This window comes from Leucopleurus acutus (assembly GCF_964270905.1).
Source record: "Leucopleurus acutus genome assembly, chromosome: 4".
NCBI classification, from domain to species: domain Eukaryota; kingdom Metazoa; phylum Chordata; class Mammalia; order Artiodactyla; family Delphinidae; genus Leucopleurus; species Leucopleurus acutus.
The window spans coordinates 125,877,569-125,903,426 of NC_139146.1; the positions used below are offsets into that span (position 1 = coordinate 125,877,569).

Below are 25,858 nucleotides of genomic sequence, written 5' to 3' on the forward strand. Positions count from 1 at the left end.
AAAGGACTGCTGAGCCAAAAATAAGTGAAATTCAGTGGAAATTTTCTAAAAATCCATTAAAATGATCTATCTAAAACAGTAGTTTTCAACCAGAGGCCAGTTTTTCCCTACCCTTGACATTTGGCAACATCTGGAAACATTTTTGCTTGTCACAACTGGAGGGTGCTACTGGCATCTACTAGGAGGAGGCCAGGGATCCAGCTAACCACCTTACATGCACAGGCCAACCCCCCACTAAGGAATTTACCTGGCCCAAAATGCAGATAATGCTGAGAATGAGAAATCCTGATCTAAAATATCACCTTCTGTTAAACTAAAGAATTTTATTCTTAAAACATATGAAGTAAAAAGAGTCCTATTTAAGCTGTAAAATAATTCAAGTATCTTTAAACCAATACCTTTTCAAGAATATGAAACTATATTTTTAAAGTTATTTAAAGTTGTACACATGTATCAAATGTCATAAAAAGGGATGTTTAATTCAAGTATCTCCAGAAATGATAACCATCATTATCATTTCTAGGACTATATTAGGCATATAACTTATTTTAATCTCATTTAATATTAATATCCCCATGAAAATAAGATCTCATTTAGAGAGATTAGAAAACAACAACTAGAAGAGATTAAGTAAATATCTGCCCAAGGTTACACTGCTAGGAATAGCACAGCTGAAATTTGAACCCACATTATCTCTAAACCCATGATGCTTCCATTAAAATGCATTAAATGTCAATTTCAAATGCGCAGCAGATCAAAATTAAACACACCCCAAGTTTCATTTTCCACTGAGTCAAATATGCCATTTTAGAAAGTAACGGCAAAGTCAAGAGAAGCCTACTTAGGAATTATGTACTACGGAATTATGTACTAAGAAAAGAGATAAGATAGTACCAGTTTTTTAAAGGATGATCTATAGTTAATATTTTTTCTTATCACAAGTAAAATGAAGTCATTTTCTATAAAGTTATATGCCAAAATCATCAGATATACTCTTGTTCTGGTCATGTAATAAAATTGCAGATAGTAACATCAAAGCCTAAATGCTTTACTGGCCTGGAGCTTACTCTTGACAAATCACTAACACGACCCACCTAGTCATCCCTCCATAATAACATTGGATTCCTGGCATTTCAGCCTATCTAAGAACATATTCCTATATTAAAGTCTATTACTTTTGTCTCAGCTTTAAGGGCTTATCATGATTCTCTGTATTAAGAGAAAGAAAAGTGTTCTTACCCTATTAAAGCCATGTTCATGAGAGTCATCAACTTCCCCATTACTAGTCACTGGAATTTCTGCTGCTGAATTTTTTGGAGATTCTTGAGCCATAGTAGACTCCTAAAAAAAGGAGGAAAGAAATAGTCATAAATAACACCAAATCATAAAAGGCAAACATTCAAAAGACTATATTCATGTTTATAGCATCTAAAAGCCATCATTATAGCCCTTTTTAAAAATAATTACAACCTACCTAATCCTTATGAAATAAACATGATACTAATATAATAAAAAAACACATCTGGCCTTTAAAACTGCATTCAACTTAGATTTCTTGATCGTATTGTAGGTACCAGGGGGCAATATTCTTACCTTGTAAATAGTACAAATGACACAAAAATCAAAAAATGCGAATAATGTCTTAGTATTATTGAAAATAGTTTTCACTTTACAGGCTGCCTGAAAGATTCTTGGATCTACAGACCACACTTTGAAAAACACTGGTATAGACAAATTTAACCAACATTTAGTGAAACTCGTTATGTGCAAGGCACTCTACTAGATTCTAGAGAATATTAAAAAAAAAAAAGATAAGATAGGCACTGCTCTGGGGGAAAGTACCACTGCCTCAGTTTGGGAGACTGACTGGACTCTTCAGTAAATACCTAGAACAGTAAGTATCTGCCCCTCTTCCTTTTGGGTCCTCTAAAACCAACCAAGCCTTTTGGAATAGTCATAGATTGCATAAATCCTACGGTCTTCCTATGCCACACTGCTATTTCCTGGCAGCTCTAGAAATGTTCTGCTTCCCATAGATTTATATTACACTTTTATATTTATATAAATTAAATTTATATTACATTTATAAATGTACATTTATATTACACATTTATATTACACTTCTACTCCACATTTATATTACATTTATATTACACTTCTACTCCACATTTATATTACACTTCTACTCCTTATACAAACCTCTTTTTCTTTACCATGACAAATTTTATACATAGTAATGTTTCTAATGTCTGACACAACATTTCATAGACTACCTCTACATCTTTGTATTCCCAGGGCAACAGAAGACAAATCTAAGCAAATAAATGAATACATTCCCTTTCAGTAAAGTCAGGTCCTTGAGGACAGAGACAGTCATAGACATCTCTGTATCATTAGAGATTAGCCCAGGGTTCTCAATAAATGTTTACTGAATGGAAAGGATACGAGCTACATCAAAAGTCTGATTTGTAGTTATGAAGGTGTTAAAATGATCATTATGTTCCACCCTCACTCTCTCCCTTGTCCCACCCATTGAGCATGTAGTCACACATGCGTTACTTCTCATGGATATCACTGCAGTAAAACAAACCAAGGGGAAATGTCGAAATAGCAAAACAAAAAAAGTGAATTACCAAGTATCTCAAAATCAGTGTACTTTAATTATATGGAGACAGTTTTAATAAAAGACTAAAATATCAAACTGAACTTGGTTAAGCCAATGAAAAGAGAACTTTTATAATAAGGCAAAATCCTGTTAATATCACTTAAAACATTTCCCAGAAAACTCAGTTATTTCCTTGCATTCCTAAATATCTTATTAAAAAAATACTGGTTTAAAAAATGCCGTATTTCACAGTTCACCTTACCACAGGCTCGAAACTAGTGAGGGAATTAATAAACTGAACATCTCATGTAAGACTTGAAAATTAAAAAAAAAATTTCAGAGAGAAGATTTCAAAAGTTCAAGAGGGGAAAACAAAAATTTCTCTGCTTTAGATTGGATTCTGGGGGAAGGGTCTCTGAATGCAGTGAGTGAGGGTAGTAAGACTGGACAGAGCTGCAATGCTGTTGTTACATCATAGGCCTTGGCCAATCGTATGTGGAGCACTGAAGCTGAGATGGCTCTTTAAAGTTGTTCCAAATTAAGGGAAGGGGGCCAGGCCTTTGTAACCCCGCATCCCTACCCCTGGTTATTAGATGCAGGCTATCCCCTGGATAGCGGTATAATCGTGCACAAGGCAGTACTCTTTGGCAGAGGCAATTCCTGGGGAGACACAGCTATGAGCCCTCAGCAGGCACCACTCCTGGAAGGACAGCCCTGGTCCTAAAGGAGGTAACTGAGCCCCTCACCATAGCATCCACTATATCTTCCTTATTATTATTCTAAAGCAGTATCTACTTTAAAAGGATTTGAAATGTCTTATTTAAATTATATCTGGCTACTTTTATGCATATATTTACAGACTTTCACTGATCTCTACTAAGACAAACTCTCTTTCACAGTCCCCAATTAAGGGGTGGCCCCTGATTGAACCAAAGAAGAACCCCTGACACAAAGCCTCGCAAGCTACAGGTTTCAAGATAAGGCCGGGTTAGAAAACCACTGCCCAATAGAGGAAAGAGGAATTTCTTGAGCTAATCAGACCCTTTCTGAAGGTTTGAGTTGGGGATGCTGAGCGAATCAGTCAACTAGGGTACTGGGATGACAAATGAAAGCACAAGAAGAGCAAAGAGTAGAATTATTTTGATGAAAAGTCACAGCTTAAAAATTCACAAACTCTACTTGACAAGTGTTATCAAACTCGTCAAAGTTTGTTGACAAAGTGTTATCTGTATCTAGATCTTCCTCTGTTTCTAAATTATGACCTTATGAAAATCTTTTTTTTTATTATGGTAAAAAACGTGTAATGTAAAATTTACCATCTTAACCATTTCTAAATGTATAGCTCAGTAGTGTTATGTATAGTATTCTCATTGCTGTGCAATCTCCAGAACTTCTTCATCTTGCAAAACTGAAACTCTACACCCATTAAACAACTCTCCATTCCCCTCCCTCACTCCCCCAGAGCCCTCGGCAAGCATCATTCTACTTTCTATTTCTATGAATTTGACTGTTCTGAATACCTCATACCAATGGAATCATATAGTATTTGACTTTTTATGACTGGCTTATCTCACTTTACATAATATCCTCAAGATTCACCCATGTTGGACATATGTCAAAATTTCCTTTTTTTTTTTTTTTTTTTGCGGTACGCGGGCCTCCCACTGCCGTGGCCTCTCCCGCCGCGGAGCACAGGCTCCGGACGCGCAGGCCCAGTGGCCATGGCTCGCGGGCCCAGCGGCTCCGCGGCATGTGGGATCCGTATCCCCGGACCGGGGTACGAACCCGGGTCCCCTGCATCGGCAGGCGGACTCCCAACCACTGCGCCACCAGGGAAGCCCCCAATTTGTCTATTTTTACTTTTGTTGCCAGTGCTTTTGATGTCATATTCAGGAAATCTTTGCCAAATCCACTATCATAAGCTTTTCTTCTAAGAGTTTTATAGTTATAGGTCTTACATTTAGGTCTTAGATACATTCTGGAGCTGGTTTTGTGTATGGTATAAGACAGGGTCCAACTTGCATGTTGATATCCAGTTTTCCCAGCGCCATTTGTTGGAGAGACTTTCTTTTTTCCATTGAAGGGTCTCAGCATCTTGGCTTCTTTTGAGATCCCTATTTTGCTCACTGCCACTGCCTCCTTACAATATACCCAGCTTACTTGAGGCTACTGGAGTTAAGTTTCTGCTCCTTGTGGTTAAGAGTTGTACAGACACTAGGTATTTGGTCTCTAATCCCATAGGAAGATTAAGATCTAGCTATCTAAATAATCATCACTCTTCCAAATTGTAAAATATGCTCTTACTTTCTTCCTCCTAAAAATAGCTGGTGATTCAACAGGTATTTACTATCTTCTATGCAATATGCATGGGATGAAATAGAAACAGAAATCAGATCTTAGGCTTCTAGGAACTAGAAGTATTGGTAAAAAATAATTACAGTACAGTGTGGTGAGCACTCAGAGGGAAGACTTAATCAGAGGTGATATTTAAGCTGAATCTTATAGGATGACAGATGGGGACACAGTAAAGGAGAGATTCTAAATAGAAGGAATAACAGGAGAATAGAAAGAGTCTAGTATATTCTAGAAACTGCAACTAAAGCAATTTGGGTAGAATGGTGATTATTCATTCATACATTCATCGGTTCTACTAATTTATTGAGTTCTCTCATGTGCCAGGCACAATCAGATACTCAGGGTAGAGTGGTGAACAAAACAGACCAAACTCCCTACCCTCAAAGAGCTCATATCCTAGTTGGGGAAAACAAATAAATAAATACACATGTTATACAGTCATAAATGCTAATGGGCATGTGTTCATGAATGTGCTGCTTTAAATAAGGTAGTCAGGGAAAACCTCAGAAGAGGTATCATATTTTTGTGAGAACTGAATGAAGTGAGGGAGTGAGCCATAAAGATATCCGGGAGTCCAGAATCCCAGGCAGAAGAAATAGTAAATACAAAGACGAGGAGGTGGGAACATGCTCAGCTTTTCAAGGAACAAAAAGAAGGCCATGCAGCTTGAGGGCCAGAGGAGAACAGAAGGAAATGTCAGAGAGGCAGCGAAGGGCAAGAACATGTGCAGCTTTAAAGACCATAATAAAACTTCGGATTTTATTCTTAGTGAAATGAGAAGCCACTTGAAGGTTTGAACGTAAGAGTGAAATGACCTGACTTATGTTTAAAAAGAATCACTTTTTTCCTGCTGTGTTGCATTAAACTATAAGTGAGCAAAGGCAGAAGCAAGAAGAACAATTTAATGGAATAATCTAAGCAAGAGATAATGGTAGCTTGGAGAAAGGTGACAGTGGCTGAGAAGGTAAGAAGTGGTTAGATTCTAGGCATATTCTGAAGGTAGAACCAATTGGAATTCCTTACAGACAGACGTGAAAGATGGGAAAAACAGAGGTGAAGGACAACTACAGAGGTTTTTGGCCCGAACAGCTGGAAAGGTGGAATTGCTGTTAATAGATCTGGGCAAGACTTGGGGTGGAGCACAACATAGAGAAAATAGCTAAAGTTTAGTGTAGGACATATTAAGGTTTATGTGGATAAGGTTACTAGGCTCTTGGATATATGAGCCTGAGTCCAGAAGAAAGCCTGAAGCTGGGGATAAGAAATTTAGAAGTCATCAGTGTGTAGATGACATTTAAATCCCTTGGATTGGATAAGATGACCTAGAACAGGGGTCAACAAACATTTTCTATAAAGGGCCAAATAGCAAACATTTTAGGCTCTCTGAGCTGTAAGGTCTCTGTTATAACTACTCAACTCTGCTGTTATAGCCCAAAAGCAGACACAGGCAATACATAAATGACTAGGCATGGATTTGGCTTGACCTCTGATCTAGAAAGTTGATGTAGATAGAAAAGAGAGGTTTGTAGACTGAGCTCTAGGACACCCCAATATTTGGACATGGGAGGAACTAGCAAAGGAAACTTGTAAGGGATGGCAAGCAGGGTAGGAGGAAAACCACAATAGGAGGCTTCCGAGGACAGGTTTCTGCTTCTGGAACTAATGGACTAAGCCCTTATACTAAACCTCCCCAACCCTGCACAGAAAACAACTGTAAAAGCTGAACACAATTTAAAAAGCAATTAATTGAAACCACTGGAGAGTAAAGAGACTCTGGTGGAGAGCACATACTTGCTTGGAGGAGGGGAGATAGGGAGCTATGCAAGCAAGTTTCCATCTCCTTGGCTTTTAGCCTAAAACTAAATCCTATCTATGCTGTGCACCCGGTAGCTGCCAGAGCATCCAGGGGAAAACTAGTCCTTCTGAGTCGGGGAAAAGTTAAGCTCACAAAAGTAAAAGGTATAGGGGAATCCTGAAAAGGAAAGATCCAGAAAGGGCATTCCCAAACTCTGTCTACTCACATCTCTAACCCCTCAAGGTACCTGCACAGAACAGACTCGACTGAGCTCACCTAAAGCCAAAAGACCTGAATTGAGACCAGAGCTGCCACCCAAGAAACAGTTTGTAATGCAAGTCCAGCCAAGAAAATTATCGGCCAAAACAAAGGAAGCAATACTCACTGGAGAAAAATAACAGAATCCAGGATCTTCACATCTCAATGTTCAAAACGTTCAGGATACAATCCAAAATTATCGGGTATATAATGAACCAAGAAAATGAAACAGAATTCCCAAGGGAAAAGAAAATCAATTTAGTCTGGCTCTGAGATGAACAAGAGATTGGAACTAACAGATAAGGATTTAAAAGACACTATTATAATACCTTCAATTAAGTAAAACAAAATATTTTCAGTGAATCCAAAATATCAGTGAAAAATAACAGGAAATCTCAGCATAGTAAAAATGAAGCAAATGGATTCTAGAATTGAAAACTACAATTTTTCAAAGAAAATATTCACTAGATGGACCTAGCCAAATGAAGATGACAGGAAAGAGTAAAATAAAACTAAATTAAATCAATATAAACTATCCAAGGTAAAGAACAGAGAGAAAAAAAGACTAAAGAAAAAGAGCTTCACAGACCTGTAAGAAAATGTTAAATATTCCAATTTATGTGTAAGTAAAATACCAGAAGAAAAGGAGAGAGAAAAGGGTAACCTCAAAAGCAGCGAGAAAAAAAATATTACTATCAGAGAACAACAATCCAACTAATGTCTGATTTCTCATCAGAAACCGTAAAGGCCAGAAGAGAGTGGGACACTGTGGTAAAAAGAAGAAAACTGTCCACCTAGAATTCTATATCCAGTGAAAATATCCTTTAAGAATTAGAGAGGATATTAAGGATATTTTCAGATAAAACTAAGAGAATTCATCACCAGCAGACCTGAACTACAAGAAATGCTAAAGGAAGTTCTCAGGCTGAAGGGAAATAAAACCAGACAGAAAAAATAGATGTTCAGAAAAGAATGAGAAGGAAATGAAATGGTAATTCCCTGTGTAAATGCAAAAAACATTTTTTTTTCTTTTTGCCTTTTCATCTCAATCCTTTATAAACCATAAAACTGCTTAAAGCAAATGTTACAACATCATTTCTGTGGTTTACAATGTATCTAGATGTAATATATATAAAACAACTGTATTAAAGAACAAGGGGGGAGGTAAGGGAAATATGGACCTAAAAGGATACAAAATTTCTATGTTTTAAGAGAAAAGCAGTACATTATTAATTATAAGTGAAATATGAAAAGTTTAATATATATTCTATAATCATGGCAACCACTAGAAGTATAATGCAAAGAAGTGTAACTAAAAAATTACCAGGAAAATAAAAGTGAAATTCTTTAAAATATTCAGATAATAAATAAAAAGGCAGGAAAAGAGGAGAGAAAAAATACAGAGGAAAGAAGTAAAAAACAAAGAAACTAAGAGGGTAGATACAAAATCAACCACATCAATAATGGCATTAAATATTATTGGACTAAACATTTTAGTTAAAAGGCAGAGATTGTCAGAGTGGAATTTTTATTATTATTATTATTTTTGGCCATGCCACACATCTTGCGGTATCTTAGTTCCCCAACCAGGGATTGAACCTGGGCCCTCGGCAATGAAAGTGCAAAGTCCTAACCACTGGACCATCAGGGAATTACCTGGATATTTTTTTTAAATGACCCTACTATCTTCTATCTATGAGAGATGCACTTTAAAGCCAAAGGTATAAACAGATGGAAAATAAATGGATGGAGAAAGATACACCACGCAAAGAGTAGGCATAAGAAAGTTGGCATGGTTTTACTACTATCTGATAAAATAGGGTTTTTTTTAAGTATTACCAAAGATAGAGATGTTTCATAATGATAAAATGATCAATTCATCAGGAATATGTAACAATCATAAATGTGTACGTTGGTTCCAGTAATAGAGCTTCAAAATAAATGAAACAAACATTGACTGAATTAAAAGGAGAAACAGACAACTCCACAATCATCTTTGGAGACTTTACCACCACTCTTACAGCAATTGAAAGAACAACTAGACAAAGAAAACTGGCATAGACATAGAAGATCTGAACACCATCAGCCACCCTGACTAATATTTATGGAATAGGAAACTTAATAATGGCAGAATACATATTATTTTCACACAAACATGATGTATTTAGCAAAACAGGTCATATTTGGTGCCATAAAACAAGACTCAAGAAATTTTAAAAGAGTGAAATCATATAGAGAATGCTCTATGATCACAGTGGGATTTAATTACAATCAATCCATAGAGATATGCAGCAAACCCCCAAAATTTGGAAATTAAATAACACATCTAAAAAATTAATGTGAAAAGGAAGAAACCACAAGAGAAAGAAAATATTTTGAACTGAATGATAATGAAAACACAACATAGCAATATTTGTGTGATGCACCTAAAGCAAAGCTTAGAGAGAAATTTATAGCTTTAAATGCTTATATTTGAATAGAAGGAAGATCTTAAACCAACAATCTAAGATTGTACCTTAAGAAAACAGAAAAAGAGCAAATTAAACCAGAAGTAAGACGTAGGAAGGAAATAATAATAAAGACCAAAAATCAAGGAAATAGATGGTAGGCAGTAGAAAAACTGGCTCGCATACTTCAAAAAGCTTAAGCTCATGAAAAATAAAAGTAGATGAACTGTTGCAGATAAAAGGAGACAAGATAAATGCCAGCTAAATACAATATACAATATGGACTGGATCACAAAATAGGAAAAAAATAGCTATAAAGGATATTACTGGAACAACTGTAGATTGAATAATAGTACTGTATCAATTTCCTAAATAATTTTCTAATTTTGATAAAAGTACTGAGATTATATAAGAAAAAGTCCTTGTTCTTAGGAATAAAGGGACACGATGTCTGCAAATCACTCTCAAATGGTTGAAAAGAGAAGAAACTATATATATATATATATATATATAAAGAGAAAACATTAAAGTAAATGGGACAAAACAATGACTGGTGAATCTGGGTAAAGAGTTTAAGTTTTCTGTATGAAATTTTATCAAAATTTAAAGTTTGAAAAATAAAAATAACAAAAGAGGCTAGAAAAGTATGCAGGAGGCTATCATGATGGACTTTATAAATGCCAGACCAAGAAGTGTGGACTTCTCCTAAAAGGGATAAGGGAGAAAGAAGCAGAAGAATCTGATCAATTTATTTTAGAGGACAGTCTGGTAGGAGGTTAGCCTGAAGGGAAAGAAGGAAAGACTAGAAGTAGAAGAACTATTTAGGAGGTATTTTACAGTCCAAGTAAGAAATAATAAAGATCTAAATTAAGGTTGTGGGAATGGAAAAAGGTAGATTCAAGAGTTCTTTAGGAGGTAAAGTAAGAGACAGAGTGACTAGATTGTGGGGGATCAAGAAGGGGGAGGAATGTAGGATAACCCATGCCCCCTCCCTGCCCCCTACCCAATTTTTGGCTTGGGCAAGGAGGAAGACGAACATGTCACTCACCAAAGGGTAGAGCAAAGTCCTGAGAGGCACAGACTATTTCATCCATAAATGCCAATGATTTTCAACCCTCTCTGAATCTTAGAACTACCTGGGGAACTTAAAGTTTTAAAAGTTCACCAGGTGATTCCAACGTGTAGCTAATTGAGAACCACTGCTATAAGCAGGCACTAGACTCTTTAAACAAACAAACAAACATAAAACTTTAGTATCGGGGAGGATCTACAAGTCATTCAGTTCAACTTGTCACGCAGATTAAAACCACAAATCAGATACTATGGTACACCCATTAGAATGGCCAAATTTAGAAAGACTGACAAAACCAAGTGTTAGCAAGAATGTGGATTCTCATACACTGCTGGTGCAAGTAAAAATTGGTAAAAGCACTGTGGAAAACTTTTTGGCAGTATTTTATATTAAAGTTAAACACATGCCTATCCTATGACCCAGCAACTCCACTCCTAGGAAATATACCCAAGAAACATAGTGCATGTGTCCATCATAAAACAAATACAAGAATATTCATAGCAGCTTTATCCAAAATAGCTAAAAACTGGAAACAACCCAAATGTCCATCAACGGTAGAATGGATAAAGAAGCTGTAGCATAATCATACAAAGGAGCACTACACGGCAATAAAACAGAACTGCGGCTATTAAAAACAAAAAACCTCACAGACAATGTTGAGCCAATGAAGCCAGGCCCAAAGAGTACATACCATACGATTCAATTCAGAAAGAAAACCAGTAAGGAACGATGACTGTAAGGAGAACAGTGGTAATCTTGGTGTGAGGAAGTACTCAGTCATGACCTTGACTTCCGGTTTCGTTTCTGCACGGAAGGAGCTTGGGAGTCACCAATTCATTCTAACAACAAGTAAGAAGCTGAAGAGACTAAAAAGTAAACAACTCTTCTTGGATTCGTAAAAGGGGAGACACAGGGCACACCGCTACTCCCAAAATTGGAGAGACAGGCAAATGCAGGGAGCCATGGCTCACCACAGCAAAAAACACCTCAGGAACCAGGGCTGGGGTAGGAAAACCTGAACTGTAATCGATGAGCTGCTGGAGGCTCAGTGTGGACAACTGTGAGAATTAAAAACTCCAGGGGGACCCAGTCATAAGCAGGGTCCCACAATATTGAGTTTTGCTTCCACGAGCCAGACCAGGTTACCCCTGCAAATATCGCAGAAAAACCCCCTCATCCTTCCAGCAAGTGGTGGAGAATTGAAACCATTTTGAAATACACCAAGCACTCTGTTCTTAACAAGGCCTACCCTCAGGAGAAACCAGAACCTAACCTGCTTGGGTAAAACCAGCACCTAACAGAGATGACGAAGGGAAATACCCAAACCCAGCACACTCTAACTATCCTGTCCCACCTAAGGGGAGGACAGAAAAACTGAGAAATGCTTGTGAAGTTCATAATCCAGAGGCACAGGCTCACTAAAAGACTGAGACCTAATCATAGGACTATACAGTGCTTCCCTCCTCCCACACCTTACCCAGATATTGCTAAAGGCCTATTTACAGCAGTTCCTCTTACCTGATACATCATGGCTGACTATAAAGGAAAAAATTACAAGGCTTCCAAAGGCAAAAAAACACAATTTGAGATCACAGAGCAAGCATCACAATCAGAAATGGCAGGGATGTTGGAATTATCAGACCAGGAATTTAAAAACAACTATGATTAATATGCTAAGGGCTGTAATGGATAAAGTAGACAGCATGCATGAACAGACGAGCAACATAAGCAGAGATGTAGAAATCCTAAGAAAGAACCAAAAAGAAATGCTAGAGATAAAAATCACTTAATAACAGAAATGAAGAATGCCTTTGACAGGCTTATTAGTAGACTGAACAATGACCTTGGGGTAGGCAAACATTTCTTAGGAAACAAAAAACATAAACAATAAGAGAAACACTGATAACCTGGACTTCATCAAAATTAAAAACTTCTTTTCAAAAAGACACCATTAAAAAAATGAAAAGGCAAGCCACAGATAGGGAGAAAACAGATGTAAGATATGTATCTGACAAATGACTGGTATTCAAAATATATAAATAAGTCTTAAAATTCAATAAGACAACAAACAACCCAAATAAAATATGGCCCAAAATTTTAACAGACGCTTCACTAAAGAAAACAAATGAATAGCAAGTTAAGTGCATGAGAAGATGTTCAACATCACTAATCATCAAGGAAATGTAATTTAAAGCTACAAGAAGATACAACTATATACCCAATACAGTGGCTAAAGTTTAAAAAGACTGACAATACCAAGTGTTGGTAAAGAGTAACTGGAATTTGCATACACTGCTGGAGGAAATGTAAAAAACTACTTCACTTTGGAGAACTGTTTAGCAATTTCTTATAAAAGTAAACATACACTTGATCATATCACTCAGTCATTCTGTACCTAAGTATTCACAAGAAAAATAAAAACAAATGTCCCAAAGAGACTTGTATATGTGTATTCATAGCAGCTTTACTCTTAAGAGCCCAAAACTAGGAAAAAAAAAAACCCATTAACAGGTTAATGGATAAACAAATTATAGTACATACATATAATGGAATATTCCTCAAGTGAATTACTGATGCATGCAATAACTGTTGATTAATCTCATAATATTATGCTGAGCCAAAAACAGCCAGACACAAAAAGAATACATGCTATATGATTCCATTTATACAGAACACTAGAACACACAAAATTAATTTATCACAACGAATCAGTTGTTGCCTGGGGAGAGGGGTGGATAGGGGAGGACTGATGGCAAAGGGGCACAAGAAACTTTATCTGTATCTCGATTGTGATTATGGGTTTCCCAAGTTTATACATTTGTCAAAACTCATCAAGGAGGGGAAGATGCCGGAAGAGTAAGACGCGGAGATCACCTTCCTCCCCACCGATACACCAGAAATACATCTACACGTGGAATAACTCCTACAGAACACCTACTGAACGCTGGCAGAAGACCTCAGACCTCCCAAAAGGTAAGAAACTCCCCACGTACCTGGGTAGGGCAAAAGAAAAACGAATAAACAGAGACAAAAGGATAGGGACGGGACCTGCACCAGTGGGAGGGAGCTGTGGAGGAAAGGTTTCCACACACTAGGAGCCCCTTCGCAGGCGGAGACTGCGGGTGGTGGAGGGGGGAAGCTTTGGAGCCGCGGAGGAGAGCACAGCAACGGGGGTGCGGAGGGCAAAGCAGAGAGATTCCCACACTGAGGATCGGTGCCGACCGGCACTCACCAGCCCGAGAGGCTTGTCTGTTCACCCGCCAGGGAGGGGCGGGGCTGGGAGCTGAGGCTCAGGCTTCAGGGAGAGGTCGGAGTGCAGTGAGAGGACTGGGGTTGGCGGTGCGAACACAGCCTGAAGGGGGTTAGTGCACCACAGCTAGCTATGAGGGAGTACCGGGAAAAGTCTGGATCTGCCAAAGAGGCAAGAGACTTGTTCTTCCCTCTTTGTTTCCTGGGGCGCGAGGAGAGGGGATTAAGAGCGCTGCTTAAAGGAGCTCCAGAGATGGGCACGAGCCGCGGCTAAAAGCACGGACCCCTGAGACGGGCATAAGACGCTAAGGCTGGTGCTGCCGCCACCAAGAAGCCTGTGTGCGAGCACAGGTCACTATTCACACGTCCCTTCCGGGGAGCCTGTGCAGCCTGCCACTGCCAGGGTCCCGGGATCCAGGGACAACTTCCCCGGGAGAACGCACGGCGCGCCTCAGGCTGGTGCAACGTCACACCGGCCTCTGCCGCCGCAGGCTCGCCCCGCACTCCGTACCCCTCCCTTCCCCCGGCCTGAGTGAGCCAGAGTCCCCGAAGCAGCTGCTCCTTTAACCCCGTCCTGTCTGAGCGAAGAACAAATGCCCTCTGGCGACCTACACGCAGAGGCGGGGCCAAATACAAAGCTGAGCCCTGGGAGCTGTGAGAACAAAGAAGAGAAAGGGAAATCTCTCCCAGCAGCCTCAGAAGCAGCGGATTGAAGCTCCACAATCAACTTGATGTATCCTGCGTCTGTGGAATACCTGAATAGACAACGAAAATCATTCCAAATTGAGGAGGTGGACTTTGAGAGCAACATTTATGATTTTTTCCCCTTTTCCTCTTTTTGTGAGTGTGTATGTGTATGCTTCTGTGTGAGATTTTGTCTGTATAGCTTTGCTTCCACAATTTGTCCTAGGGTTCTATCTGTCCGTTTATTTTTAATAATTTTTTTTCTTAATAATTATTTATTTTAATAACTTTATTTTATTTTACTTTATCTTCTTTCTTTCCTTGCTTCCCTCCTTTAGACAACGAATCATCCCAAATTGAGGAGGTGGACTTTGAGAGCAAGATTTACGATTTTTTTCCCCTTTTCCTCTTTTTTGAGTGTGTATGTGTACGCTTCTGTGTGAGACTTTCTCTGTATAGCTTTGCTTCCACCATTTGTCCTAGAGTTCTTTCCGTCCATTTTTATTTTTTTTTAATTTTTTCTTAATAATTATTTTTTATTTTAATAACTTTATTATATTTTATCTTACTTTATCTTCTTTCTTTCTTTTCTTCTTCCCTCCTTCCTTCCTTCCTCCCTCCCTCCTTTCCTTCTTTCTTTCCTTCCTTCCTTTCTTTCCCCTTCCTTCCTTCCTTCCGTCCTTCCTCCTTCCTTCCTTCTCTCTCTCTCTTTCTTTCTTTCTTTTCTACTAATTCTTTCTTTCTACTTTATCTCCTTTTATTCTGAGCCGTGTCGATGAAAGGCTCTTGGTGCTGCAACCAGGAGTCAGTGCTGTGCCTCTGAGGTGGGAGAGCCGACTTCAGGACACTGGTCCACAAGAGACCTCCCAGCTCCACATAATATCAAACGATGAAAATCTCCCAGAGATCACCCAGCTTCACTCAATGACCAGCAAGCTACAGTGCTGGACACCCTATGCCAAACAACTAGCAAGACAGGAGCACAACCCCACCCATTAGCAGAGAGGCTGCCTAAAATCATAAAAAGTCCACAGACACCCCAAAACACACCACCAGACGCGGACCTGCCCACCAGAAAGACAAGATCCAGCCTCATCCACCAGAACACAGGCACTAGTCCCCTCCATCAGGAAGCCTACACAACCCACTGAACCAACCTTAGCCACTGGGGACAGACACCAAGAACAGCGGGAACTACGAACCTGCAGCCTGCAAAGAGGAGACCTCAAACACAGTGTGATAAGCAAAATGAGAAGACAGAAAAACACACAGCAGATGAAGGAGCAAAATAAAAACCCACCAGACCTAACAAATGAGGAGGAAATAGGCAGTCTACCTGAAAAAGAATTCAGAACAATGATAGTAAAGATGATCCAAAATCTTGGAAATAGAATAGACAAAATGCAAGAAACATTTAACAAGGACCTAGAAGAACTAAAGATGAAACAAACAACAATGAACAACACAATAAATGAAATTAAAAATACCCTACATGGGATCAATAGCAGAATAACTGAGGAAGAAAAACGGATAAGTGACCTGGAAGATAAAATAGTGAAAATAACTACTGCAGAGCAGAATAAAGACAAAAGAATGAAAAGAACTGAGGACAGTCTCAGAGACCTCTGGCACAACATTAAACGCACCAACATTCGAATTATAGGGGTTCCAGAAGAAGAAGAGAAAAAGAATGGGACTGAGAAAATATTTGAAGAGATTATAGTTGAAAACTTCCCTAATATGGGAAAGGAAATAGTTAATCAAGTCCAGGAAGCACAGAGAGTCCCATACAGGATAAATTCAAGGAGAAATACGCCAAGACACATATTAATCAAACTGTCAAAAATTAAATACAAAGAAAACATATTACAAGCAGCAAGGGAAAAACAACAAATAACACACAAGGGAATCTCCATAAGGTTAACAGCTGAACTTTCACCAGAAACTCTGCAAGCCAGAAGGGACTGGAAGGACATATTTAAAGTGATGAAGGAGAAAAACCTGCAACCAAGATTACTCTACCCAGCAAGGATCTCATTCAGATTTGATGGAGAAATTAAAACCTTTACAGACAAGCAAAAGCTGAGAGAGTTCAGCACCACCAAACAAGCTTTACAACAAATGCTAAAGGATCTCCTCTAGGCAAGAAACACAAGAGAAGGAAAAGACCTACAATAACGAACCCAAAACAATTAAGAAAATGGGAATAGGAACATACATATCGATAATTACCTTAAATGTAAATGGACTAAATGCTCCCACCAAAAGACACAGATTGGCTGAATGGATACAAAAACAAGACCCATATATATGCTGTCTACAAGATCTTGACCCACTTCAGACCTAGAGACACATACAGACTGAAAGTAAGGGGATGGAAAAAGATATTCCATGCAAATGGAAACCAAAAGAAAGCTGGAGTAGCAATTCTCATATCAGACAAAACAGACTTTAAAATAAAGACTATTAGAAGTTACAGAAGGGTGGGAGGGAGGGAGACGCAAGAGGGAAGAGATATGGGAACATATATATATGTATAACTGATTCACTTTGTTATAAAGCAGAAACTAACACACCATTGTAAAGCAATTATACCCCAATAAAGATGTTAAAAAAAAAAGAAGTTACAAAGAAGGACACTACATAATGATCTAGGGATCGATCCAAGAAGAAGATATAACAGTTGTAATAACAATTACAATTGTATAACAATTGTATGTTGCTCCCAACATAGGAGCACCTCAATACATAAGGCAAATACTAGCAGCCATAAAAGAGGAAATCGACAGTAACACATTCATAGTAGGGGACTTTAACACCCCACTTTCACCAATGGACAGATCATCCAAAATGAAAATAAATAAGGAAACACAAGCTTTAAATGATACATTAAACAAGATGGACTTAACTGATATTTATAGGACATTCCATCCAAAAACAACAGAATACATATTTCTCTCAAGTGCTCATGGAACATTCTCCAGGATAGATCATATCTTGGGTCACAAATCAAGCCTTGGTAAATTTAAGAAAATTGAAATTGTATCAAGTATCTTTTCAAACCACAACGCTATGAGACTAGATATCAATTACAGGAAAAGATCTGTAAAAAATACAAACACATGGAGGCTAAACAATACACTACTTAACAACGAAGTGATCACTGAAGAAATGAAAGAGGAAATTAAAAAAATACCTAGAAACAAATGACAGTGGAGACACGATGACCCAAAACCTATGGGATGCAGCAAAAGCAGTTCTAAGAAGGAAATTTATAGCAATACAACCCTACTTTAAGAAATACATCTCAAATAAACAACCTAACCTTGCACCTAAAGCAATTAGAGAAAGAAGAATAAAAAAACCCCAAAGTTAGCAGAAGGAAAGAAATCATAAAGATCAGATCAGAAATAAATGAAAAAGAAATGAAGGAAACGATAGCAAAGATCAATAAAACTAAAAGCTGGTTCTTTGAGAAGATAAACAAAATTGATAAACCATTAGCCAGACTCATCAAGAAAAGAAGGGAGAAGACTCAAATCAATAGAATTAGAAATGAAAAAGGAGAAGTAACAACTGACACTGCAGAAATACAAAAGATCATGAGAGATTACTACAAGCAACTCTATGCCAATAAAATGGACAACCTGGAAGAAATGGACAAATGCTTAGAAAAGCACAACCTGCCAAGACTGAACCAGGAAGAAATAGAAAATATGAACAGACGAATCACAAGCACTGAAATCGAAACTGTGATTAAAAATCTTCCAACAAACAAAAGCCCAGGACCAGATGGCTTCACAGGCAAATTCTATCAAAAAGTTAGAGAAGAGCTAACACCTATCCTTCTCAAACTCTTCCAAAATATAGCAGAGGGAGGAACACTCCCAAAATCATTCTACAAGGCCACCATCACTTTGATACCAAAACCAGATGAGGATGTCACAAAAAAGAAAACTACAGGCCAGTTATCACTGATGAACATAGATGCAAACATCCTCAACAAAATACTAACAAACAGAATCCAACAGCACATTAAAAGGATCATACACCATGATCAAGTGGGGTTTATTCCAGGAATGCAAGGATTCTTCAATATACACAAATCAATCAACGTGATGCACCATATTAACAAATTGAAGGAGAAAAACCATATGATCATCTCAATAGATGCAGAGAAAGCTTTCCACAAAATTCAACACCCATTTATGATAAAAACCATGCAGAAAGTAGGCACAGAGGGAACTTTCCTCAACATAATAAAGGCCATATATGACAAACCCACAGCCAACATCATCCTCAATGGTGAAAAACTGAAAGCATTTCCACTAAGATCAGGAACAAGACAAGGTTGCCCACTCTCACCACTCTTATTCAACATAGTTTTGGAAGTTTTAGCCACAGCTATCAGAGAAGAAAAGGAAATAAAAGGAATCCAAATTGGAAAAGAAGTAAAGCTGTCACTGTTTGCAGATGACATGATACTATACATAGAGAATCCCAAAGATGCTACCAGAAAACTACTAGAGCTAATCAAAATTAATGCACAGAAATCTCTGGCATTCCTATACACTAATGATGAAAAATCTGAAAGTGAAATCAAGAAAACACTCCCATTTACCATTTCACAAAAAGAATAAAATATCTCGGAATAAACCTACCTAAGAAGACAAAAGACCTGTATGCAGAAAATTACAAGACACTGATGAAAGAAATTCAAGATGGTACAAATAGATGGAGAGATATACCATGTTCTTGGATTGGAAGAATCAACATTGTGAAAATGACTCTACTACCTAAAGCAATTTACAGATTCAATGCAATCCCTATCAAACTACCACTGGCATTTTTCACAGAAGTAGAACAAAAAATTTCACAATTTGTATGGAAACACAAAGGACCCCGAATAGCCAAAGCAATCTTGAGAACGAAAAACGGAGTTGGAGAAATCAGGCTCCCTGACTTCAGATTATACTACAAAGCTACAGTAATCAAGACAGTATGGTACTGGCCCCAAAACAGAAGGATAGATCAATGGAACAGGACAGAAAGCCCAGAGATAAACCCACGCACATATGGTCACCTTATCTTTGATAAAGGAGGCAGGAATGTACAGTGGAGAAAGGACAGCCTCTTCAATAAGTGGTGCTGGGAAAACTGGACAAGTATATGTAAAAGTATGAGATTAGATCACTCCCTAACACCATACACAAAAATAAGCTCAAAACGGGTTAAAGATCTAAATGTAAGGCCAGAAACTATCAAACTCTTAGAGGAAAACATAGGCAGAACACTCTATGACATAAATCACAGCAAGATCCTTTTTGGCCCACCTCCTAGAGAAATGGAAATAAAAACAAAAATAAACAAATGGGACCTAATGAAACTTCAAAGCTTTTGCACAGCAAAGGAAACCATAAACAAGACCAAAAGACAACCCTCAGAATGGGAGAAAATATTTGCAAATGAAGCAACTGACAAAGGATTAATCTCCAAAATTTATAAGCAGCTCATGCAGCTCAATAACAAAAAAACAAACAACCCAATCCAAAAATGGGCAGAAGACCTAAATAGACATCTCTCCAGAGAAGATATACAGACTCCCAACAAACACATGAAAGAATGCTCAACATTATTAATCATTAGAGAAATGCAAATCAAAACTACAATGAGATATCATCTCACACCAATCAGAATGGCCATCATCAAAAAATCTAGAAACAATAAATGCTGGAGAGGGTGTGGAGAAAAGGGAACAATCTTGCACTGCTGGTGGGAATGCGAATTGGTACAACCACACTGGAGAACAGTATGGAGGTTCCTTAAAAAACTATAAATAGAACTACCATATGACCCAACAATCCCACTACTGGGCATATACCCTGAGAAAACCATAATTCAAAAAGAGTCATGGGGCTTCCCTGGTGGCGCAGTGGTTGAGAGTCCGCCTGCCGATGCAGGGGACACGGGTTCGTGCCCTGGTCCAGGAAGATCCCACATGCCGCGGAGCGGCTGGGCCCGTGAGCCATGGCCGCTGAGCCTGCGCATCCGGAGCCTGTGCTCCGCAACGGGAGAGGCCACAACAGTGAGAGGGCCACGTACCGCAAAAAAAAAAAACAAAAAACAAAAAGAGTCATGTACCAAAGTGTTCATTGCAGCTCTATTTACAATAGCCCAGAGATGGAAACAACCTAAGTGTCCATCATTGGATGAATGGATAAAGAAGATGTGGCACATATATAACAATGGAATATTACTCAGCCATAAAAAGAAACGAAATTGAGCTATTTGTAATGAGGTGGATGGACCTAGAGTCTGTCATACAAAGTGAAGTAGGTCAGAAAGAGAAAGACAAATACCGTATGCTAACACATATATATGGAATTTAAGAAAAAAAATGTCATGAAGAAGCTAGGGGTAAGACAGGAATAAAGACACAGACCTACTAGAGAATGGACTTGATGATATGGGGAGGGGGAAGGGTAAGCTGGGACGAAGTGAGAGAGAGGCATGGACATATATACACTACCAAACGTAAAACAGATAGCTCGTGGGAAGCAGCCGCATAGCACAGGGAGATCAGCTCAGTGCTTTGTGACCACCTAGAGGGGTGGGATAGGGAGGGTGGGAGGGAGGGAGATCCAAGAGGAAAGAGATATGGGAACATATGTCTATGTATAACTGATTCACTTTGTTATAAAGCAGAAACTAACACACCATTGTAAAGCAATTATACTCCAATAAAGATGTAAAAAAAAAAACTCATCAAACTGCGTATTTTAAATGGATGCATTTTATCATATGCAAAATTTACTTCAATAAACTGTCAATTTTTTTTAAGGGTGAATTCCATTCTACTATCTCTAAGGACAGAGGATCTGTTTTGCCTGAAAGCCCAAAATCCACCCTCAGGAAGACCATACCAGTCTGATGGGGGGAGGCATATGGCCCTGATCATGATCTTCCTTGCCCACCTACAAGAACGGACTTGCAGCTCTACAACCCAGTAGCAAATAAAGTTTGTCACCTTCCAAAATATGTGTTCATGACAAAAATAAATTAGATCAATACCCTCTCACTATAAAAATTACTGCAGAATCCTTAGTGTCATTTACAGACATATATTCCGTTTGATCCAGAGTCTGAAAATTCACAAGCACTTGCCTCTAAGAGAATATCTAAAAAATGGCAGAGCATTAAAAAAATCCCTCTGTTCCTCAGATCCAGTGTCCCTCATCCTAGATCTTTTAAGGCAGCCATAGAGGCAATGACTGGTTTGCCAAGTCAGACTTTTAGCCAAGTACTGTGTATATCTCGTTCTCCTGGCTGCCCAGCCACAGTCCCCCACAATGTTGGGGAAAGCCTCCACATAATTCTGGGGAAAGGCAGAGCCTGCTTCTTATTATATAAAAGCTCAAAACACCATATAATCAAGCAACTATCTGGAGCCAGATTACTTGAGTTCAATCCCTGGCTCCTCCACATACTAGCTATGTAAACTTCCTAAAATTCTCTTTCCTCATCAGTAAAATGATAATAGTATTGTGCCTACCTTACGATGTTGTTGTGAGGATAAAATAAAATATAAAGTACTTAGAAAAGTATCTGGCATATAATAAGTGGTATATAGGTTACATTATAATTATTTGTTTCCCAAGCTCTGGGGGCACTGCCATATGACCTTGGCTCTGCCAAATCAAAGGCACTTGCCCCAGACCTGGAATCAGAAACTAGCGATAACAAGAAAGAGGAATGATGAGGAACTCACTCTGGGGCAGCCACAACTGTAGTGAGACCAAATGCCTTCAGCAGTGGCCACAGCACCAGGGGCAGAACCCAGTCACCAGAGCTAGTCACCAGAGTCCTGGCAGTGCGAGGTGCTAGGGCCAGTGCTAAGCAATGGCAGCGACAGTGCCCTCACGGAAATCGTGCTGAACTGTGATTTGGAGCATACTCCCAGATATGGAGCATGCATACTGGTTTTCCAACCTTCCAGTAAGCTACATCAGATCCTCTTAGCAAATGTCTTTTCTATGTAAGTGAGCTGGAGTTGGTTTCATTTGCTTGTAACATAAGAGCCTGACAGCTGACCTGCAAAAAGTGGATAAATGTGAAAAGGTCTTATCTTTATGAGTGCTTCTGCATACCAAGTGATAACTATGAAATGGTCTAGAAACTTTTGAGAATGTTAGTGAACAAGTTAGCTATGGAACTTGTTTGATACCTTCATGATTCCCTAATCTAATATGCCAATAACAACCAAAAAGCTGACCTTAATTAACTACCTTCTACATGCCAGGCACTGTGCTAATAATAAGCACATTACAGGAAATATTTCATTTAACCCTCACAACTGCCCTGTAAGGTAGATAAGATTTTCCCAATTTTACAGATGAGAAAACTGAGGGCTAGGAAGGTTAAAGAATTTAAATAATGTATCCTCTTGCAAATGGAGCCCTACCAGAATAGTAAGAGCTAACAATGAGTACATACCAAGTGTCAGGCACTGTTCTATACGTTTTTCACATACTAACTGATTTAATTCTAATTATGCATTAACTCATTCAAACCCACCACAACTCGCAAACCTAGATACCATTGTTATTCCTGTTTTACAGGTAAGAGAACACAAAGATTAAGAAATGTGCTTAATGACATGCAGCTAGCAAGTGATGAACTGGGATTCAAATCTGGCAGTCCGGCTTCAGAGACCTTATTTTTAACCTCGACATTATACTGCCTCCCTAAAGGTGACTGAAATACATCAATGGGCCATGCCAACCAATATATATGCCTTCAGATATTTATGAGTCAAACGTACTGCTTTCTTGATGTTGACTTGTACCGTTGTTCCTTCTGTTTCCATATCAACCTGCGCTACTCTAACTGTGCTACTTGTCTTAATCTGACCCTTCACTTCCAACAATTCAAGATAGAAGCAACAGCCTCCAATTATATCATTATTGCTGCCTTTTGCTAATAACAGAGCCCTAGAGACAGCTGTGACCAGGAACTTCCTACTCCTAGCTGTGGGAGGTTGCAGAATTAAACTAGGACATCTGGGAATCAGGAGCTTCAGGATATGGACTAAGCCTGATGCTGCAAATGGCATCTGCTGCCAGAAAATATGCATGTTATTATTGATCCTGATAACTCCTTGGTTAGCAATTGGGGTCAATTTTAGTACCCATCCCCCCAAACAACATCTAGGGACATTTCTGGTTGTTATAGCTGGGGATGGTGTGCTACTGGCTTCTTGAAAGTACAGGCCAGGAATGTTGCTAGAGGTCCTACAATGCACAGGATAATCCCCCACAATAAAAAATCATATAGCCAAATATGCCACAGAGTCAAGGCTGAAAAACTCTGTAAATAGCCTGATGCTATAAACTGCTTCTTATGATAGCAGGCCCAATGGGTCTTAATACTTACTCATTTTATCAAATTACCCAAGACATTTTTCACAGAAGTAGAACAAATAATCCTAAAATTTATATGGGACCACAAAAGAACCAGAATTGCCAAAGCAATCCCAAGGAAAAAGAACAACGCTGAAGGCATAACCCTCCCAGACTTCAGACAATACTATAAAGCCACAGTAATCAAAACAGTGTGGTACTGGCACAAAAACAGACACATGGATCAATGAAACAGAATAGAGAGCCCAGAAACAAACCCATACATCTATGGTCAATTAAGCTTTAACAAAGGAGGCAAGAATGTACAGTGGAAAAAAGACAGTCTCTTCAGCAAACGGTACTGGGAAAGCTGGACAGCTTCATGTAAATCAATGAAGTTAGAACACACCCTCACACCATACACAAAAAAACTCAAAATGGCTTAAAGACTTAAATATCAGACATGACACCATAAAATTAGAAGAGAACACAGGCAAAACATTCTCTGACATAAATTGTACCAATGGTTTCTTAGCTCAGTCTCCCAAAGCAATAGAAACGAGAGCAAAAATAAACGAGTGGGACCTAATCAAACTTATAAGCTTTTGCACAGCAAAGGAAACCATAAACAAAATGAAAAGACAACCTACGGACTGGGAGAAAATATCTGAAAATGATGTGACCAATAAGGGCTTAATTTCCAAATTATACAAACAGCTCATACAACTCAGTAACAAAAAAACAAACAACCCAATCAAAAAATGGGGAGAAGACCTAAGTAGACATTTCTCCAAAGAAGATATACAGATGGCCAACAGGCACATGAAAAGATGCTCAACATCACTAATCATTAGAGAAATGCAAATCAAAACTACAATGTGGTACCACCTCACACCAGTCAGAATGGCCATCATCAAAAAAATCTACAAACAACAAACGCTGGAGAGCGTGTGGAGAAAAGGGAACTCTCCTGCACTGTTGGTGGGAATGTAAATTGATACAGCCACTATGGAGAACAGTATGGAGGTTCCTTAAAAAACTAAAAATTGAGTTGCCATATGATCCAGCAACCCCACTTCTGGGTATATATCCAGAGAAAACTATAATCTGAAAAGATACATGCACCCCAATGTTCACAGCAGCACTATTTACAATAGCCAGGACATGGAAACAACCTAAATGTCCAGCGACAGATGAATGGATAAAGAAGATGTGGTGTATATATACACAGTGGAATACTAGCTGTAAAAAAGAATGAAATAATGCCATTTGCAGCAACATGGATGGACCTAGAGATTATCATACTGATGTAACTCAGAAAGAGAAACACAAATACCATAAGATATCACTTATATGCAGAACCTAAAATATGACACAAATGAACATATTTATGAAAAAGAAACAAACTCAGAGACATAGAAAACAAACTTATGGTTACCAAAGGGGAAAGGGGGTGGGGGAGGGATAAATTAGGAGTTTGAGATTGACAGATACAAACTACTGTATATAAAATAAACAACAAGGTCCTCTGTATAGCACAGGGAACTACATATAATATCCTGTAATAAACCATAATGGAAAAGAATACGAAAAAGAATATGTATCTATATGTATAACTGAATCACTCTGCTGTACACCAGAAACTAACATAACATTGTAAATCAACTATACTTCAATTAAAAACAAAACTTACTTTAATGTCATAAATGTAACCCATTTCAAAGCAAGACCAACTGCACTGGGGGAGGATAACTCCCTCATGCCCTCCTTGGGTGCACCACTTAACACTATCCATCACTCCAGAGAACTTTCTCAACACTGCAATAGCTATAACATGGCTCATAACACTGCTGATAGTCTGACCCCTACCCACTTCTCCAGCCACTTCTCAGACCATATCCTTCCCTAACTTTCTCTGTACTGGCCAACTAAATGTCTGCTCACTTCATGGTGCACAGTAACCCTTCTCCCTGTAAATTCAACTCCTAGTCTATG

At 38.6% G+C, this 25,858-nt stretch overlaps 1 protein-coding gene across 4 annotated transcripts in view; it reads right to left on the reverse strand.

The window, feature by feature from the left end:
• Positions 1-25,858, reverse strand: part of ARFIP1 (ARF interacting protein 1) — a 134,907-nt gene that overhangs the window by 84,540 nt on the left and 24,509 nt on the right. For all 4 annotated transcript variants that reach the window (XM_082838264.1, XM_082838265.1, XM_082838262.1 and 1 more), the window contains one exon: positions 1,240-1,341. In XM_082838264.1, coding sequence (XP_082694390.1) covers positions 1,240-1,332 — 93 coding nt within the window. In that variant the 5' untranslated portion in view covers positions 1,333-1,341. The remainder of the gene's footprint in view (positions 1-1,239; positions 1,342-25,858) is intronic.